Genomic DNA, 21313 nt, shown 5'->3' with positions numbered 1-21313 from the left:
CCAGGCTGAAACCCACTATCATACTTGCCAACCTTGAGACCTCCGATTTCAGGAGGTGGGGGGCGGGGGATGTGGGGGGGCGTGGTTAAGAGTGGAGGAGTATATTTACAGCTAGAATTCACCAAGTCAAGTATTTCATATACTGTATATATATATGTATAAGAAATACTTGACGAAATACTAAGTCAAGCATTTCATATAAATATATATATATATATATATATTTATATGAAATACTTGACTTAGTATTTCGTCAAGTATTTCTTATATATATATATATATATATATACATATATATAATAAAATAAATATATGTTTATAGCTAGAATTCACTGAAAGTCAAGTATTTCTTATATATATATATATATATATATATATATATATATATATATATATATATATATATATATATAAGAAATACTATACTACTAAATATATGTTTATAGCTAGAATTCACTGAAAGTCAAGTATTTCTTATATATATATATATATATATATATATAAGAAATACTTGACTTTCAGTGAATTCTAGCTATAAACATATATTTATTTTATTATATATATGTATATATACATATATATATATATATATATATATATATATAAGAAATACAAGTCAAGTATTTCTTATATATATATATAATAAAATAAATATATGTTTATAGCTAGAATTCACTGAAAGTCAAGTATTTCTTATATATATATATATATAAGAAATACTTGACTTTCAGTGAATTCTAGCTATAAACATATATTTATTTTATTATATATATGTATATATATATATATATACATATAAGAAATACTTGACGAAATACTAAGTCAAATATTTCATATATATATATATATATATATATACATATATATATATATATATATAAGAAATACTTGACTTTCAGTGAATTCTAGCTATAAATATATATTTCTTTTATTTTATATATATATATATATATATATATATATATATATATATATATATATATAATAAATACTTGAATTTCAGTGTTCATTTATTTACACATATACACACACATAACACTCATCTACTCATTGTTGAGTTAAGGGTTGAATTGTCCATCCTTGTTCTATTCTCTGTCACTATTTTTCGAACCATGCTGAACACCCTACCCTCTCTGATGATGCATTGCTGTGTGGCACGCACAAAAGTGCTTTCATCAAATGCACTAGATGGCAGTATTGTCCTGTTTAAGAGTGTCACAACATTGCTGTTTACGGCAGACGAACTGCTTTACGGTAGAAAAAAAACGTGACTGCTGTTGTTGTGTGTTGTTACCGCGCTGGGAGGACTTAATGAAACCAAGAACTCGCCCTCCATCCTTCTACAGTTATAACGTGATTGGGCAGGTACGCTATTTATATTGTGGGTTAGCGGACTCAGGTCCGCATGGACCTGAGTCCGCCTGAATTTCGGGAGATTTTCGGGAGAAAATTTGTCCCGGGAGGTTTTCGGGAGAGGCGCTGAATTTCGGGAGTCTCCCGGAAAATCCGGGAGGGTTGGCAAGTATGCCCACTATTGATATCTACATTGTTTCTTATACAAACTTTGTGGCTTAACAAGAACCAATCCAGTTGGTAAATCGAGGTTCCACTGTAAATGTTCTACGTAAGACTGATGAATACGTGTCTTTGCTACCACAAGGCTGTAAATAAGTGTCTCTATGTCTACGTAATAAATGAAGTGATTCACAAACAGCACGAAAGGACGTTAAGTACTAAAAACAAAAGGATAAGAAGAAGGTTAAAACATCTAAATAACTGGCAAAAAATCCAAAAAAAAGCTCCGTGGAATAAAGAAGAAAATGTGGGGGGACAGTACTCTTCAGTTTAGTTTCTTACAATCAGGAAGAGGGCGACGTCGCTGCGGCCCTGCACCCCCCCAGCCAGCCTCGTCGCTCCGACACCTGAGAAAAAAAACACCAATGTCAGCTCCGGACACCTTTTCACACCATAAGTCAACAGGAAACGGCACGTGACAAAAATAAGTATATATTAACATTTAACACTTTAAATAGCAAAGATCTTGAGTTGAACTAGAAGGAAACCTTTGGTCAAAAGATGCACATTTAAAAAAAAAAAAAAAAAAGGAACATTCCGTGCAAATTTCTGTAAAAATATGCTTCTTGTATTACATTTAAAATAAAAAAAGGTTACAGGTTACACAGAGAAGACACGTTTTTCCCCCAACACAACAGCAGCGTCCATAGAAGCTGTTAGCTCATGGACAAGAAACAAGCAGCTTACATCAGGAGTGCAAATACCTTTAAAAAGGAGCAAATACTTATTATTAAAATATTATTATTATTACTTGTGGAAGGGGGCCTGTAAAGAATGACCATTACAATGTGCGTAAAATTAACCTTTACACCACGTACGGCTGCAAACGAGTCAAAAACAGAACAAAAATGGGAAAGGAAGGTGAAAGCTGCACGTTTTGTCCCATATGGTTTGAGTTTAGAAATGCGGATACAGGATGTTGTGAGACCATACCAAACGGCAGCAATCGAGAGCGTATGCTTCTCGTACCCGGTCCGCATTGAGCGGGCCCTGAGAGTATCTGGGAGTCAGCTCATGGCCTGCAAGGAAGCTCCGCTGGCAGGTACAAACAAGGTATGTCAGAGTTAGGAGACAACATACTTCCTTTTCGCTTTCCTTGTACATCCTTAACTTTGCAGTAGTAGCGCTTTCTTTACCTGTTAACTTTACACTTAAAAGAGAGAAGAAACAAAAAGGACAAAAAAATGGTGCAAAGGGAAGGCTGCGGGGGGGGGGGGGGGGGTTCAAATAATGTTACCACTACTGTAAAGCACTTTTGACGGTGCTGAGAAAAAGAAAAATGTATAAATTACATTACCAAACAGTTAATTAATGCCACTAGGTTACGTTTTACAGGCAGGGATGCGATTTTGCGGCGTACATACCTGCTTTGGGTGTTGGGAGGCTTTCCACGCGCACTCTAGTACGGCCGGTAGCTGTTGCTGTGAACAGGGCGCCGTGGCGACTTGCCGTAGCCAAGGGGCGGGGCTGCGAGAGAGGTAGAAAATGACACAAATAAATAAAAACATGACATAAAGTGGTCCTAAATTGACTTTCTGTCATTTTCCCTTCATGTCACTGTCCTGTACAGTCCACCCAGCAATTTTCCACCTACCTTTTTTGGGGGAATTTTGCTTATCGTTCACAATCATTATGAGAAACAAATGGTGGGGTTTTTTTTGCATTCTAACATGTAAAAATCGACTCATTCTTGTAAGCTAGCAATGCAGCTAATGGGAGCAATCAATTCTACCTCTAAATCACCTTAAAAATGCAATCAAAAACCGTCAACAATACTTCATTTACGTTATGTAAGCTGTATAATAACAAAAGCTGTAGCGACATTGTTGTTGTAAGAGTGAAAACAGGGGAACTATTTTTGTTAGCGTAGTAACACATTGGCATGTTTCGGTATTAGCCGTAATAGCTAACTACGGCAAGAGATAAGCTAGCTCGTACGTCACCCCGCTTGTAATGCACAACACAATGTGATAAGACACCGATCTGTACATGAACAATCACAGTATCCGTAAAGTATTATTTCATGTTTTGTTTGTACACAGCTAGCCAGAGAGCGTATGTTCTATAGTTGTAACAACACGCATGATCAATATAAAGTGTAACTCATTCAATGGGCAGTTTTGTGTTTGGTCCAGCTGGCCGGGGACATTTTCCCCCCGTTTATTTGGATAAGCACTCCATTCATGTCGAAATAGCTTGGCTTCAAATTCCACATATACAGCACCAAAGGAACTTTCACCTCACTCTCCCCTGGCTTCGGTCTGCTCCAACATCTCACTCTTCCTTTGTGCTCGCTTCCAGAAGCAGAAATTCTTCCTCAGTATATTCAGCTTCAAAAAGATACGGTTGTGTATCTTCATTTGTCCCAAAATAGTCGTCTTCGTTGTCTGTTACCAAGTCTTCCATGACATGAACACACACACGCCCTTGTTTCCAGAAGTAACAAGTGCGTTGCTATGGAAAGGGAAATCAATGCGAAGGAAGTCAGTCCGGGTATTTATTAAAATTACCAAAATACTGTAAATATTGTACATATTACATATTGTCATTAAGGTGTCTGTTACTACATTATATATATACTTGCAGTGTGTATATTGTACATATTACATATTGTTATGAAGGTGTCTGTTACTACATTATTACATTATATATACTTGCAGTGTGTATATTGTACATATTACATATTGTTATGAAGGTGTCTATTACTACAATATATATATACTTGCAGTGTGTATATTGTACATATTACATATTGTTATGAAGGTGTCTATTACTACAATATGTATATATTTGCAGTGTGTATATTGTACATATTACATATTGTTATGAAGGTGTCTGCTACTGCATTATATATATATTTGCAGTGTGTATATTGTACATATTACATATTGTTATGAAGGTGTCAGTTACTACAGTATAAATATACTTGCAGTGTGTATATAAAACATTACATATTGTTATAAGGGTGTCTGTTACTACATTATATATATATATATATATATATATATATATATATATATATATATACTTGCAGTGTGTATATTGTACATATTACATATTGTTATGAAGGTGTCTGTTACTACATTATAAATATGCTTGCAGTGTGTATATTGTACATATTACATATTGTTATGAAGGTGTCTGTTACTACATTATATATATACTTGCAGTGTGTATATTGTACATATTACATATTATTATGAAGGTGTCTGTTACTACATTATATATATACTTGCCGTGTGTATATAAAACATATTACATATTGTTATTAAGGTGTCTGTTACTACAATATATATATATATATATATTTACTTGCAGTGTGTATATTGTACATATTACATAATATTATGAAGGTGTCTGTTACTAAATTATATATATACTTGCAGTGTGTATATTGTACATATTACATAATATGAATGTTTTTGTTACTACATTTTATATATACACACACACACACACACACACACACACACTGTACTTGCAGTGTATATTGTACATATTACATATTATGAAGGTGTCTGTTACTACATTATATATAAATACTTGCAGTGTGTTTACAAAACGGAGTGTTTTGAAATCATTTTAGAGACTTTGAAGGCTACAACGATGACTTCCATTAGCCGCATTTTCCAAGCGTTTTTTTTTATCCTCTTTAAAATTCAAAATAAAAAAAAGACCTGTGTTCTTGTTGATCATGAACAATAGGCAAAATTCCCAAAAAAGTGCAGTTCCCCTTTAAAGGCTAAATACAATGTTTACATATATTGTTTGCTCTATTTTTCCAATTGTTGCTGCTCATTTTATTACTACAATGTAACACCGGCTGCACTTTTTAAACACCTGCTACTTGTATTATTCTGCCCTCCCTAAAATGTTGCAACCTAGTTTGGCAGCTATGTAAACAATCCTTTAAATTAGAGATGAAAAAACATCCGATTTGAGGTTGTTTATTAATGGTCTCCACAATGAAGTTACACAGAGGACAATACATTAATATACACACATGTAGGGATGGGCACTGTTCATTTTTGAACCCATACGGTACCAATTCTCAGGACCTGGGAATCGATACCGGTACTCAACGGCACACATTATCAGTACTTTTGTGTGTGTTAATAAATATTGTTTTTTGATAGTAAAATCAAATTGTTTATTGTTCTCATTTGCAAGTATGACATTAAGTGGCAATTGCAGTTATTGGGAAGTGAAGTGAATTATATTTATATAGCACTTTTCTCTAATGAGTCAAAGCACTTTACATAGTGAAACTCAATATCCAAGTTACATTTAAACCAGTGTGGGTGGCACTGGGAGCAAGTGGGTAAAATGTCTTCCCTAAGGACACAACGGCAGTGACTAGGATGGCGGAAGCGGGGATCGAACCTGGAACCCTCAAGTTGCTGGCAGTGAGAAAGGGGCTATTGCTTTCAAGAAGACAAAGCACCATCCAGGAGTTCATCGTTTATTATCTTTGGAAGGCGGAACAATGTGCTCGTCCCGCTACGCGTTGTCGTTTATACTGTGAATGGACATGGGAGAAATGTGGGAAAATGGCGGCTTTTGACAGGAAGTAAAAAAGGCACTTACTGCTGTCGTCGCCGTATCCGTAGTAGTTGCCGTATCCCGAGTAATCGTAGTCGCCATACCCTCCGTATCCTTGGTTACCGTAGCCATAGTTGCCATAGCCTTGATTCCAGTAGTTGCCGTAGCCCTGGTTCCATTGTTGGCCGGGACCTGGGAATGCATTTTTTTTTTTTATAGTAAGAATCTCTCCCATGATTAATGAGCACAAGTGACTCACCGCCGCCTCTTCCTCGAGACCGAGGGGCGTACCCTCCTCTTCCTCCCCAGTACTGCTGCTGCTGGTACTGCTCCTTGGACATGGCCTCCTTCACTTCACACTGCCAGGAGGCAACAAAGGGTTGTATTATCATCAATTCCAGATTTTTTTTTTCCCCCCTACACTTTGAACCCTGCGGCTTATAAAACGGCGAGGCCAATTTGTGGATTTGACGGCCATAAAAATACACTGCAAAGGAGTGTTATTGTTTGTGCCATGGCGCCATCTTTTGGACGAGTTTGCTCCCTGCGGTTCAAAATGTGCTTCCTGTCTCTGCTTTAAACCGGAAATAAAACCGTTCATTGCGCTTCTATTCAAAATGATTTTTTATCACTCTTCGTCATTCTTACTTACTAAACCGTCCCATGTGTGATTGGAGTGTTTTCATGCGGATTTGTACCTGCTATTGTAATGTAATCAAGCTTGCGTTGTTCTATATAATATATACAATATGCCAACACATTCACAAGTGTCTGTGTTAGTATTATTAACTCACAGTGGCATTCACTTTATATTGTTTCAGGTATCGTAAATTCACCAAAATGTCACCGTGGAGTTATTGAGTCTGCTTGCGCAGCTAGTGGGTCCATGACGATGACTTCTGTTTTGTTTGATCAGCCGTTTAACTGCCGTGTTACAGACACCGTTTGGAAACACTTAAGGTATGTAAATAAACATTTACTAAATATTTGGTGCCGGTATATATCTACAGTTTATGGTTAATGTAAAAATATTTATTTCTCCAAAAACTTGCTGGGTGCAGCTTAAATACCAGTGCACTCGATAGCCCGGAATTCACAATATTTTGTTATGGGAATATTTTCTCCTCCTTTGGGCAAAAGGGAAGGCATTAGAAATGACTAGCTTTGGCTTTGTTTCTGCTCGAAGAAGATAAACACAATGAATGCACTTTGTGTTTGTTATCTATTTACTCTCACTCGCATATATTATTATCACTAATAGTGTTAGAATAATTGTATATAAGTTATCAAACAACTTGTTTTCCCATGAGTTCAGGTTGCCCTGCGAGAAGACAAAAGCTGCCTTTGTTCTTATCAAGCAAAAGGCCTACCGCTTGTAAACCTCCACTGTGTGCGATGGGATGCGACGTGGAGGTGTCGGTTTCTTTGATCTATTGGACAGCCCCAGGAAGATCTTGTCATGACCCGAGATCTACAAAGCAGAAAACCTGACACCGCTCCAGGCACCTTTTCTTTGAACTGTTTATGACCCCCCCCTGTAGCTGAGTGTGCAGCCCCAGACGTTTCTCCTCATGAGCTAAATTGAATCCTGTCTCTGTTTGATTCCTTCGCTTCTTGTCTTGTCTAATAGACGTCATCGGTGTTTGAACCTGACATGTCGTACCAGCCTGGAGAGAGGGGGTGGAGGAGAATGTGTGTGTGCTAGGCGACGCGTCAAGTTAACTTTCAGTTTCAATTCCTGCAAAAGGCGATGCAGACAAGGAGGACAAAAGCATGAGAGATGGGCGACCATTTTAGAGACTGGTTTGACCTTTAGATAGCTCGAAACACTATTTTATTTGTACTTACTGCTGTTTTGTCGAATAATTTGTTGAACTTCAGTTATAGTCATACTTGCCAACCTTGAGACCTCCGATTTCGGGAGGTGGGGGGAGGGGGTGGGCGTGGTCGGGGTGGGACGGGGGCGTGGCTAAAAGGGGAGGGGTATATTTACAGCTAGAATTCACCAAGTCAAGTATTTCATATATATATATATATATATATATATATATATATATATATATAAGAAATACTTGACGTTCAGTGAATTCTATATATATATATATATATATATATATATATATATATATATATATATTTATTTTATTATATATATATATTTATTATATATATATATATATTTTTTTATTATATATATATATATATATATATATATAAAATAAATACTTGAATTTCAGTGTTCATTTATTTACACATATACACACACATAACACTCATCTACTCATTGTTGAGTTAAGGGTTGAATTGTCCATCCTTGTTCTATTCTCCGTCACTATTTTTCCAACCATGCTGAACACCCTTTCTGATGCATTGCTGTGTGGCACGCACAAAAGTGCTTTCATCAAATGCACTAGATGGCAGTATTGTCCTGTTTAAGAGTGTCACAACATTGCTGTTTACGGCAGACGAACTGCTTTACGGTATACAAAAAAGTGACTGCTGTTGTTGTGTGTTGTTGCCGCGCTGGGAGGACGTTAATGAAACTGCCTAACAATAAACCCACATAAGAAACCAAAGTTAAAGTTAAAGTACCAATGATTGTCACACACACACTAGGTGTGGCGAAATTATTCTCTGCATTTGACCCATCACCCTTGATCACCCCCTGGGAGGTGAGGGGAGCAGTGGGCAGCAGCGGTGGCCGCGCCCGGGAATCATTTTGGTGATTTAACCCCCAATTCCAACCCTTGATGCTGAGTGCCAAGCAGGGAGGTAATGGGTCCCATTTTTTTATAGTCTTTGGTATGACTCGGCCGGGGTTTGAACTCACAACCTACCGATCTCAGGACGGACACTCTAACCACTAGGCCACTGAGTATTCCATCATTCTACAGTTATAACGTCATTGGGCAGGTACGCTTTTTTATATTGTGGAGGACCTGAGTCCGCCTGAATTTCGGGAGATTTTCGGGAGAAAATTTGTCCCGGGAGGTTTTCGGGAGAGGCGCTGAATTTCGGGAGTCTCCCGGAAAATCCGGGAGGGTTGGCAAGTATGGTTATAGTCACCACCGTTAGAACTAAAGAATCTGGGGGGACTCTTCCCTCCCTTAACAAGTTATTATTATCACTATTAATATTTCGAAAGTCGCTGCTGCGTCGTTATCGCTGTTAGCGGAGGAAAGCGCACCTTGCTCAGGCCGATGTTGTGGTACTTCTTCTCCATGATGTTCTTCACTGCCTCCTCGTCCTTGAACGTGATGAAGCAGAAGCCCCGCCTTTTGTTGGTCTTGCTCTCCATGGGGAGCTCCACGGATTCCACCTGGTGGCAGCACACAGGTGGTGCGTTCACGGACATCAACAAGAGCACAGAATGTGAGACCAACCTCTCCAAAGGTAGAAAAGTACTCTCGGACTTTCTCCTCGGGGGTGTCCGGGGAGAGACCGCCCACAAAAATCTTCTTGACCGGCTCTTTGCCCTTCATGGCCTTGGCCTTTTTGGGGTCGATGACCTTTCCGTTGAGCTTGTGTTCCTTTAGAGACGTGACCTACGTCAGAAAAAAAGATGTGTATTCAGTGTAAACGGTGACTAATATTCCTCAGGCGCCGTCTAACCTTGTCGACGCTTCCGACGTCCTTGAAGAGCACAAAGCCGAAGCCCCTGGATCGACCCGTCATGGGGTCCAGTTTCAGAGTGCAGTCTATGACCTCCCCGAACTTGGAGAAGTAATCTTTCAGGTCCTTCTTTGTCGTGTCCCAGCTCAGGCCTCCGACAAACACCTTCCTTTAGGTGAAAGAGCACATGATGATTACAGATTTGCGGATTTTATTCGCCAGCGAGACACTTCATTAGGTACACATGCACACTGCACAGCAGGGTGTCCAAACTTTGTCCACTGAGGGCCGGACGTGTTTTACATGTAGAAAAAAATCATAATATGACCCCTTTAACTAAACCGTCAATAAATCTAAGTGCACATGAAAACACAGCTTCACCACTTTAGTCATAATTTCTGCACTTAAAAGGTCATATATTCTACATTTAAAAGACTTCCTTGTGGTCTACATAACATCTAATGGTGGTTATTTGGTCAAAATGTTGCAAAGATTATGTTTTACAGACCGTTTTCTCGAACAATACGCTACTTTGTACTTTGGTAATAATTTGTTGATGTCATCAGTGCGAACAAGTTTTGCAGATTCCAGGATGTATGAAAAAAGGTGAGATTATTTTATAAATATTTTTGCAATACCGCCATGATTTCATTTCCAATTTTCGGGACTTTTGTGGATTCCAAATACACAACAGCGGTTATCAGTAGGTAAGAAAAGTTGCATTATAGGTCCCCCTTAAGAAACATCTTTACGACTTTAGCGCCAAGCTTCTTCGGATTGTTCTAGATCGGTGATGTCAAACATGTGGCCCGCCGGCCAGATCTTGCCCGTGGAACAGGTTCAATCCGGCCCGCGAGACGAGTTTGCTAAGTGTAAAGTTGAGCTGCATTTTTCAATTAAAGAAACTGATGTTCTAAATCTGTCCACTGGATTTGGCAATAGTAATTCTGTTAGGCAAGCAAATAGTTTATACCGCGGTAAAGTGGTTAAGTTGGTAACCCCACTTAAAATGCTGCATGAGACACTGCACATTGATACAGTTCTGTGAAAATGATTGTCTTCTCTGCAACTTTAAAGAAAGTGAAGAGTGTGTGATTTACTGCAATACTGTCAGACTTCAGGGCTCGAATTTAACCACGGCAACTGCGGCAAAAGCCGCAACCGCCCTCGTCATTTTCCGTAATGCCCTAAAAAATTGACCAACATTTGCGGCAAGAACATGCCGTGACCGCCCTTGACTTTTTACTTGTTAATGGACGAGGGATGTAACAATAAACAGTGTAATGATAATTTGCCATAAAATTCCCAACGGTTACTAACACCATCTAACTTTTAAATTACCGAAAACCTGTCATTTATTAATGCATTTTAGGTGATGCAAAGGCGTCGTTTGGTTTGATAATCATGGCGGACTAACTACACGGACTTTGCTCGGGAGATTTAATGATGTTAAACCGAGCCTCACTTCCCGCTGTGCGTTTAAGAGCGCACTGCTGTGTTTGGATGGAGACAGGTGTGGACAATATTGGAGACACTTGTCCCCACACTAAGAGTATACAGCGAAGGAGAAAACTATTTGATGTTACTTTTATTTTCTCAATACAGCGCCCATCAGTTGCTGTGACAGAGTTAATGAGGTGAGGAAACATGCAGCAGGTGATGTGTTGTGAACGTTGTCACAACTTGTTTATAAAGTCTTTACTTTGTTTACTGAGATGTTCACTCCTCCTTTATTTAACTGCAAACTGTATCAGTGTTCAAATAACATCACTATTAGCTAAAATGTTTTGTCATCTCATCGAATCGAACGCAGGCTGTGAAGATTGTTTATTCGATGTGACACTCTTTATTTTTGTTGGCCAAACAGTTATAAACAAAGCTCTTCATTAGCCAAACTGCTTCAGATTTTATTTTGATATCAAAAAGTAAACAAGGATTTTTTTTTACATTACTTGTGTTTTTTTCATGGCACAAGAGTGTTACTTCAAAAAACAATGTGACAAAGCATTTTGTTCATGTTTTATTGTGTATAGTTAATACCTATAGGACATATTTCTAGGGATGTCCGATAATGGCTTTTTGCCGATATCCGATATTGTCCAACTCTTTAATTACCGATACCGATATCAACCGATACTGATATATACAGTCGTGGAATTAACACATTATTATGCCTAATTTGGACAACCAGGTATGGTGAAGATAAGGTCCTTTTTAAAAAAATTAATAAAATAAAATAAGATAAATAAATTAAAAACATTTTCTTGAATAAAAAAGAAAGTAAAACAATATAGAAACAGTTACATAGAAACTAGTAATGAATGAAAATGAGTAAAATTAAGTGTTAAAGGTTAGTACTATTAGTGGACCAGCAGCACGCACAATCATGTGTGCTTACGGACTGTATCCCTTGCAGACTGTATTGATATATATTGATATATAATGTAGGAACCTACCAGAATATTAATAACAGAAAGAAACAACCCTTTTGTGTGAATGAGTGTAAATGGGGGAGGGAGGTTTTTTGGGTTGGTGCACTAACTGTAAGTGTATCTTGTGTTTTTTATGTTGATTTAATAATAATTTTTAAAAAAACGATACCGATAAAAAAAATGATACCGATAATTTCCGATATTACATTTTAAAGCATTTATCGGCCGATATTATCGGACATCTCTACATATTTCTGCTCAAACTCTTAATGGATCTGTCCCGATATAGCATCTACAACTTTAAAAAAACAAAAAAAACAAAAAAAAAAACACCCTCTATCAAAATGTAAAAATAGAGATAAAGGCATCATGAAATGATAAAAAGCTGACAAGTTTATATTAATAATGAATTAAAAAAAACAAAAAACTGTTTTATATAAAATGACGATGTGGGATCTGAACCGAGGATGTTGTTGTGGCTTGTGCAGCCCTTTGAGACACTTGTGATTTAGGGTTATATAAATAAACATTGATTGATTGATATATATATATATATATATTTATGCACACTTTAGAGCCCCTGCCTCGAAAGAAAATGTTTGCCTTGGTGACCTTCTAACTTGCCTTGGTGCCCTAAAATATGAGCCCTCCTTTAAGGAAACACTTGCCTCGACCTTAAAACGTAAAAATTCGAGGCCTGAGTCTATTAAGTTTGTATTTTTGGTTTGTGTAAATTGTTGACACCTTGCACAACTTTTCTTATCCTATCAATACACAGTGATGCCTACAAGGCAGGGAGTAACTCAACCCTCTTGAACAGTTTCGACCTCAGTTTGTTGAGGTAGCAGAGGATTAATATGTGGAAATGACAAATGAGGCAGTAGATACATAGAAGAGTTTTTATTTATGCTTTATTTTGTTTTTTGCTCAATCCTAGATGGGCTGTGACTTTAAAGTTTAATTGCTTCGTAGATACACTGAGATTACCATATTTTTCCGTACAGTACATGTTCCGTACAATTGACCACTAAACGGTAACACCCGAACAAGTTTTTCAACTTGTTTAAGTCGGAGTCCACGTTAATACATTTATGGTACAAATATATACTATCAGCATAATACAGTCATTACACAAGTTAATCATCAGAGTATATACATTGAATTATTTACAATCCGGGGGGTGGGACGTGGAGGGGGGTAGGTCAGGTTGGGTTGCTATCAGCATATTTCAGTCATCAACAATTTGATCATCTGAGAAATGGACATTGTAACAGTGTAGGTCTCACTTGGTAGGATATGTACAGCGAGCGGTGAACATAGTGAGCTCAGCAAGCATAAGAACAAGTATATACATTTGATTACCGTATTTTCCGCACTATTAGCCGCACCTAAAACCACAAATTTACTCAAAAGCTGACAGTGCGGCTTTTAACCCGGTGCGCTTTATATATGGATAAATATTAAGATTCATTTTCATAAAGTTTCGATCTCGCAACTTCGGTAAACAGCCGCCATCTTTTTTCCCGGTAGAACAGGAAGCGCTTCTTCTTCTACGCAAGCAACCGCCAAGGTAAGCACCCGCCCCCATAGAACAGGAAGCGCTTCTTCTTCTACTGTAAGCAACCACCCGCCCGCGTAGAAGAAGAAAAAGCGCGCGGATATACCGTACGTTTCATTTCCTTTGTGTGTTTACATCTGTAAAGACCACAAAATGGCTCCTACTAAGCGTCAGGGATCCGGTTCATGAAAAGACGCAATCTCTCCATCCGCACACAGATTACTATTTCACAGCAACTGATATTCCTGTGAACGCACTGTGGATACAACGGGAGCACGTACGGTGAATATTCGCACCACAGGGAATGAGAAGTCATCCTTCACTGTGGTTCTAGCTTGCCATGCTAATGGCCAGAAACTTCCACCCATGGTGATATTCAAAAGGAAGACCTTGCCAAAAGAGACCTTTCCAGCCGGCGTCATCATAAAAGCTAACTCGAAGGGATGGATGAAGAAAAGATGAGCGAGTGGTTAAGGTAAGTTTAAGTTTACGCGAAGAGGCCGGGTGGCTTTTTTCACGCAGCTCTGTCCATGTTGATATACGTATGTTTGTGATTGCACATTTGCGTACATTTTGGGAGTGAACAGAGTTGTTAGAACGCTGGTTTTGAATATATTATTAAAGCTTGACTGACCTATCTGACTGTTTTTTTGACATTCCTTTAGCGCAGTTAGATGCGGCTTACAACACCGGGCGGCTTATAGGTGGACAAAGTTTTGAAATATGCCGTTCATTGAAGGCGCGGCTTTTAACCCAGGGCACCTTATGGTGCGGAAAATACGGTATTTACAATCCGGGGAGGTGGGATGTGGTGGGGGGAGGGGGTTGGGCTAGTGTTGTAGCTGCCTGGAGGTGTTCTTTTAGTGCGGTTTTAAAGGAGGATAGAGATGCACTTTCTTTTACACCTGTTGGGAGTGCATTCCATATTGATGTGGCATAGAAGGAGAATGAGATAAGACTAGGATTGCAAAATTCCGGGAATATTCAAAGTTGGAAACTTTAAAAATATATGGGAATATATGATGGAAATATAATATATGGGAAAATATATGTGGGCTTTGTACCGAGGATGTCGTTGTGGCTTGTGCAGCCCTTTGAGACACTTGTGATTTAGGGCTATATAAATAAAGATTGATTGATGCCTCACAATACACGAAGGTCCTGAGTAGTCTTGGGTTCAAAACCGGGCTCGGGATCTTTCTGTGTGGAGTTTGCATGTTCTCCCCGTGACTGCGTGGGTTCCCTCCGGGTACTCCGGCTTCCTCCCACTTCCAAAGACATGCACCTGGGGATAAGTTGATTGGCAACACTAAGTTGGCCCTAGTGTGTGAATGTGAGTGTGAATGTTGTCTGTCTATCTGTGTTGGCCCTGCGATGAGGTGGCGACTTGTCCAGGGTGTACCCCGCCTTCCGCCCGATTGTAGCTGAGATAGGCTCCAGCGCCCCCCGCGACCCCAAAGGGAATAAGCGGTAGAAAATGGATGGATGGATGATTGATTGATTGATTGAATTAACGGGAATTAATGGAAATAAACATTGAATGCAACATGCTCGATCTTGCAGCATGATTATTAGCTAAAACAACCGGATTTAATGCAAATTCAGTTGAATTTCAACCCTACACTGTGCATTCCTCCATCACATGTGCAGTGCATTCTTCCATCACATGCACAGATCATTCCCAGCATGCTACACACTACAGCAGGGCTATTGAGGCCACACTAGTATTTGAGCCCAAGGACTTCATCCAGTCAGGTACTGGGGTAAATATATTTGATGTATGGTATTTAAGTGTAATAGAGGTGTAATTGCTTGTTACTGTATGGCTGTAGACTACTCCAGCAGACTTCCACTCAAGCTAGCTAGCTGTTCCTGTACTTGTTCAATGATTTTGGGGCCAATATCTCTAGTTAGCTAGGTTTATGTACCACCACCAGTCTCATAATGAACAAAAAATATTTATCCGTTAGCCGTGATGCTAATTTTCTCTATGTTAAATCCCATTCATTTACGCTAACAACGTTAGCGATCCGAATTGACCTTTTTTGTGATGTGTAAAGTTCAACTAGCAAATACTAAATCAAAAGGTGTGGTTTCCTCTGCCTTCTGTTCTGGGAGCCATTCTGTTGTCATACAAGAATGTAGCTTATAGTTTGACTTAGCATGCTGATTGAGTCTTCATGTATTCATCTAGCCTTTTTCTATTCATTTGCCCATCAGTGACATATTTTTAAAGACTACTCCAATTGTTTAGCCGACTATTTATATCTGTGTGTGGCGTTGCATTAGTCTTTTACAAGCTTATCATCTTATTCTACAGAATAAGATGGACACTGTCCAACTTTGAATAATCAAAAAAAGGTCAAAATTTCCAAACTTCCCGAGCTTAACTTCCCGTGGTAAATTTCCGGAAATTTACCAGAAAATTTCCACCAAACACTCCCAACGGCGTGGCACGGTTGGGAGAGTGGCCGTGCCAGCAACCTGAGGGTTCTTTGTTCGATCCCCAGCTTCTACCAACCTCGTCACGTCCGTTGTGTCCTTGAGCACGACACTTCACCCTTGCTCCTGATAGTTCGTGGTTAGGGCCTTGCATGGCAGCTCCTGCCATCAGTACGTGAATGCGTGTGGGAATGGGTGAATGTGGAAATAGTGTCAAAGCGCTTTGAGTACTGTTGCGTGAATCCCGGGTTCAAATCCCGGACGAGCCCCCAAATTGTTGCGTCGGACCAGTTCTTCCTCCAAGGGAATCTAAGTTACTGGTCAATCCCAAATTCTTTTGGATGACATACAAACTGAGTAAGAAGGATCACCAGGACAGAATAGGAATATCATCAAGTTTTACTGAAATTTCAGGAGAACAACCTAGACTAATACATTCATACTGGCCTCCTAAGTTGTTCTAACACTCATACGGAAGAGCCTCCTTCTTACACAGAAAGAAAGCCCCCACCTCTCAGGGAAGGAACAAAGCCTCATTGTTCTACTGCAGATAAGATATAAAGGAGTACTCCAACTTCTACATTCCAAGTCTTCAAGGTAACACACACAGTTTACTTGCGGACAAATAGAAAGAGAACAAATGGAAAACACTAGCTGTTTTCAAATATGACTATGAATAGAAATAAATAAGTCTTGCATATATACAGAGGTGGGTAGAGTAGCCAGAATTGGTACTCAAGTAAGAGTACTGTTACTTTAGAGATTTAATACTCAAGTAAAAGTAAGGAATAGTCACCCAAATATTTACTTGAGTAAAAGTAAAAAGTATGTTGTGAAAAAACAACTCAAGTACTGAGTAACTAATGAGTAACATACACACACATATATATATATATGTGTGTGTATATATATATATATACATACATTGATATATACAGTATATAATTTATATTTATTTATTTTGCCGTTTATGTTTACATGTTAAAGGTGTTTTAATGAATATACATGCATGTTTAACATATAGATTCCTTTCTTTCATGAAGACAAGAATATAAGTTGGTGTATTACCTGATTCTGATGACTTGCATTGATTGGAATCAGACAGTAGTGATGATAACGGCCACGTTTTCAAATGGAGGAGAAAAAAAGTTCCTCCTTTCTGTCTAATACCACATGAAAGTGGTTGGTTTTTGGCATCTTATTTGTTCAGCTTCCATATTCATTTTTATAAGAAATACATTGGCGGCAAACTCCGTAGCTTGCTAGCTTGTTTGCGCTGGCTTTCGGAGACTCTTATTTTGAAAGCGCAAGCGCGATGGAGCGGCACTTTTATTGTGAAGACAGGAACTGTGCAGTCAGTCTTTAGACTTTTGACGGGAAGTACGGTTGAAATAAAAAAAGGGTCTTTTTTCCTTCACACTTTTGATTGATTGATTGGAACTTTTATTAGTAGATTGCACAGTACAGTACATATTCCGTACAATTGACCACTAAATGGTAAGACCCGAATAAGTTTTTCAACTTGTTTAAGTCCGGTCATGTGACCGCCTGGCTCTGTTTGATTGGTCCAACGTCACCAGTGACTGCATCTGATTGGTGGAACGGAGTGAACGTCACCAGTGACTGTATTTGTTGAAACGCAGGCACTATGAAGGTCTGTCTGACAGACCAAAACAAACAAAGCGTGCATTTACAGATCGTTAAGAATTAGTAGCGAGTAGCGAGCTGAATGTAGATAAAAGTAGCGGAGTAAAAGTAGCGTTTCTTCTCTATAAATATACTCAAGTAAAAGTAAAAGTATGTTGCATTAAAACTACTCTTAGAAGTACAATTTATCCCAAAAGTTACTCAAGTAGATGTAACGGAGTAAATGTACCGTGTTACTACCCACCTCTGCATATATATATATATATATATATATATATATATATATATATATATACACAGATAAAAGCCAGTAAATTAGAATATTTTGAAAAACTTGATTTATTTCAGTAATTGCATTCAAAAGGTGTAACTTGTACATTATATTTATTCATTGCACACAGACTGATGCATTCAAATGTTTATTTCATTTAATTTTGATGATTTGAAGTGGCAACAAATGAAAATCCAAAATTCCGTGTGTCACAAAATTAGAATATTACTTAAGGCTAATACAAAAAAGGGATTTTTAGAAATGTTGGCCAACTGAAAAGTATGAAAATGAAAAATATGAGCATGTACAATACTCAATACTTGGTTGGAGCTCCTTTTGCCTCAATTACTGCGTTAATGCGGCGTGGCATGGAGTCGATGAGTTTCTGGCACTGCTCAGGTGTTATGAGAGCCCAGGTTGCTCTGATAGTGGCCTTCAACTCTTCTGCGTTTTTGGGTCTGGCATTCTGCATCTTCCTTTTCACAATACCCCACAGATTTTCTATGGGGCTAAGGTCAGGGGAGTTGGCGGGCCAATTTAGAACAGAAATACCATGGTCCGTAAACCAGGCACGGGTAGATTTTGCGCTGTGTGCAGGCGCCAAGTCCTGTTGGAACTTGAAATCTCCATCTCCATAGAGCAGGTCAGCAGCAGGAAGCATGAAGTGCTCTAAAACTTGCTGGTAGACGGCTGCGTTGACCCTGGATCTCAGGAAACAGAGTGGACCGACACCAGCAGATGACACGGCACCCCAAACCATCACCCAACCATGCAAATTTTGCATTTCCTTTGGAAATCGAGGTCCCAGAGTCTGGAGGAAGACAGGAGAGGCACAGGATCCATGTTGCCTGAAGTCTAGTGTAAAGTTTCCACCATCAGTGATGGTTTGGGGTGCCATGTCATCTGCTGGTGTCGGTCCACTCTGTTTCCTGAGATCCAGGGTCAACGCAGCCGTCTACCAGCAAGTTTTAGAGCACTTCATGCTTCCTGCTGCTGACCTGCTCTATGGAGATGGAGATTTCAAGTTCCAACAGGACTTGGCGCCTGCACACAGCGCAAAATCTACCCGTGCCTGGTTTACGGACCATGGTATTTCTGTTCTAAATTGGCCCTTCAACTCCCCTGACCTTAGCCCCATAGAAAATCTGTGGGGTATTGTGAAAAGGAAGATGCAGAATGCCAGACCCAAAAACGCAGAAGAGTTGAAGGCCACTATCAGAGCAACCTGGGCTCTCATAACACCTGAGCAGTGCCAGAAACTCATCGACTCCATGCCACGCCGCATTAACGCAGTAATTGAGGCAAAAGGAGCTCCAACCAAGTATTGAGTATTGTACATGCTCATATTTTTCATTTTCATACTTTTCAGTTGGCCAACATTTCTAAAAATCCCTTTTTTGTATTAGCCTTAAGTAATATTCTAATTTTGTGACACACGGAATTTTGGATTTTCATTTGTTGCCACTTCAAATCATCAAAATTAAATGAAATAAACATTTGAATGCATCAGTCTGTGTGCAATGAATAAATATAATGTACAAGTTACACCTTTTGAATGCAATTACTGAAATAAATCAAGTTTTTCAAAATATTCTAATTTACTGGCTTTTACCTGTATATATATGGTCTTCACAGTACCTTGAAGATTTACCATTACCCCTTTGCAACCCTAGTTAAGACCTTTGTTAGATCGGAATCTGGGTTTGACGTGGTTTGTGGAGCTAAAAAAAATGATGTAGAACGTTCGACGGGCCGGATTGAAAATCGTAATCTATTTTGCCGAAAACTGGTCTAGATTGCCATTACTGCCCCCAGTGGTGTAAGAGAGTATTACAACGGGCCACAGCTGGGAGACATATTTTGGCGCCCTAGGCCTGTGATGAATAAACATTGGTCTAAAGAGAACCAGACATGTTGCTATAATTAGTCGCAAATGTGGTTATGTTTGATTTTGAAAGGGTCAAACGCGTATGTTGGTGTTCTTTTAACAACACCATGTAACATTTGACTCCATCTTACCCTTCATCTTCCTCATTCTTACTGGCGTCGATCCGAGACCCCTCGGCCTCTCCGCCGGCATTCAGGCCGCCGTCGCTCGCCCCTGTCGCCGTCATGGGGTCGTCGCTGTACGCCTCGCCGTCCTCCTCCATCCTCATGATGCTCATGTCTTCGCTGAAGTCGTCCGACATGCTCGCCTTCTTCTGCGGGCTTCTGTCTTCCTTGGCCGCGGGCGGAGTCGCGTCAGTTAGCCGAAGCTAAGCTAACAGGCAAAGGGGGCTAACGGCAAGACGGTGAGGTGAGCTGGCGGGTTAACTGAAGACGTTCAAGTCCGCCGCCTTTGGTCTGAATGCCTAAAAAGAGAAGCTTGTCTCAGTTTTAAATTTCTGTTTTTTTAAATTCTGGAGTATGAATGCAAGCCGCTAATTTAGCCAGCAGTTTACCCTTTCTCCTGTTTTATTGTCTTCTTCGTGGGACGACACCAAGTGTCCTACAGCGCCACAGGAAGGAGAGTGTACTGCAAGCTGCCGCTAATTTACCCAGCAGTTTACCCCATGTTGTAAGTAGACGCAGCATTGGCTGCTGTGACGCGAGAAATTGGGCCGCCATCTTGAAGTGGTGATGAGGAGCCGGCGAGCAGCCTAAACTGACAGTTGACAGGTAGAAAACAAAGATGCTAAACTGACAGTTGACAGGTAGAAGACAAAGACGCCAAACTGACACTTGACAGGTAGAAAACAAAGACGCCAAACTGACAGTTGACAGGTAGAAGACAAAGATGCTAAACTGACAGTTGACAGGTAGAAAACAAAGATGCTAAACTGACAGTTGACAGGTAGAAAACAAAGACGCTAAACTGACAGTTGACAGGTAGAAAACAAAGACGCTAAACTGACAGTTGACAGGTAGAAAACAAAGATGCTAAACTGACAGTTGACAGGTAGAAAACAAAGATGCTAAACTGACAGTTGACAGGTAGAAGACAAAGATGCCAAACTGACACTTGACAGGTAGAAAACAAAGACGCTAAACTGACAGTTGACAGGTAGAAAACAAAGACGCTAAGCTGACAGTTGACAGGTAGAAAACAAAGACGCTAAGCTGACAGTTGACAGGTAGAAAACAAAGATGCTAAACTGACAGTTGACAGGTAGAAAACAAAGATGCTAAACTGACAGTTGACAGGTAGAAAACAAAGACGCTAAACTGACAGTTGACAGGTAGAAAACAAAGATG

The 21313-nt window shown here is 39.3% G+C and overlaps 1 protein-coding gene across 2 annotated transcripts; it reads right to left on the bottom strand.

Moving 5' to 3' along the window:
* Positions 1-1006: 1006 nt before the first annotated feature.
* LOC133610215 (heterogeneous nuclear ribonucleoprotein D0-like) lies at positions 1007-20644 on the bottom strand. 2 transcript variants are annotated; one of them, XM_061966335.1, is made up of 9 exons: positions 20521-20644; positions 20099-20430; positions 9730-9898; positions 9501-9662; positions 9305-9436; positions 6377-6476; positions 6163-6309; positions 2940-3042; positions 1007-1922 (listed from the first exon to the last, which is right to left on the bottom strand). In XM_061966335.1, the coding sequence occupies exons 2-8, from the start codon at positions 20266-20268 to the stop codon at positions 2975-2977; spliced, it is 948 nt and encodes a 315-aa protein (XP_061822319.1). In that variant the 5' UTR covers positions 20269-20430; positions 20521-20644; the 3' UTR covers positions 1007-1922; positions 2940-2974. The 2 variants fall into 2 exon arrangements, with proteins under 2 accessions (XP_061822319.1, XP_061822320.1); XM_061966336.1 differs by lacking the exons at positions 1007-1922; positions 2940-3042 and adding an exon at positions 5507-6094 and having other exon boundaries at positions 20099-20577.
* Positions 20645-21313: the final 669 nt, after the last annotated feature.

Source organism: Nerophis lumbriciformis, linkage group LG11 (assembly GCF_033978685.3).
Source record: "Nerophis lumbriciformis linkage group LG11, RoL_Nlum_v2.1, whole genome shotgun sequence".
Taxonomy (NCBI): domain Eukaryota; kingdom Metazoa; phylum Chordata; class Actinopteri; order Syngnathiformes; family Syngnathidae; genus Nerophis; species Nerophis lumbriciformis.
Note: the sequence above shows the minus strand (reverse complement) of the source record. Positions and strands in the feature narration are given on the sequence as shown.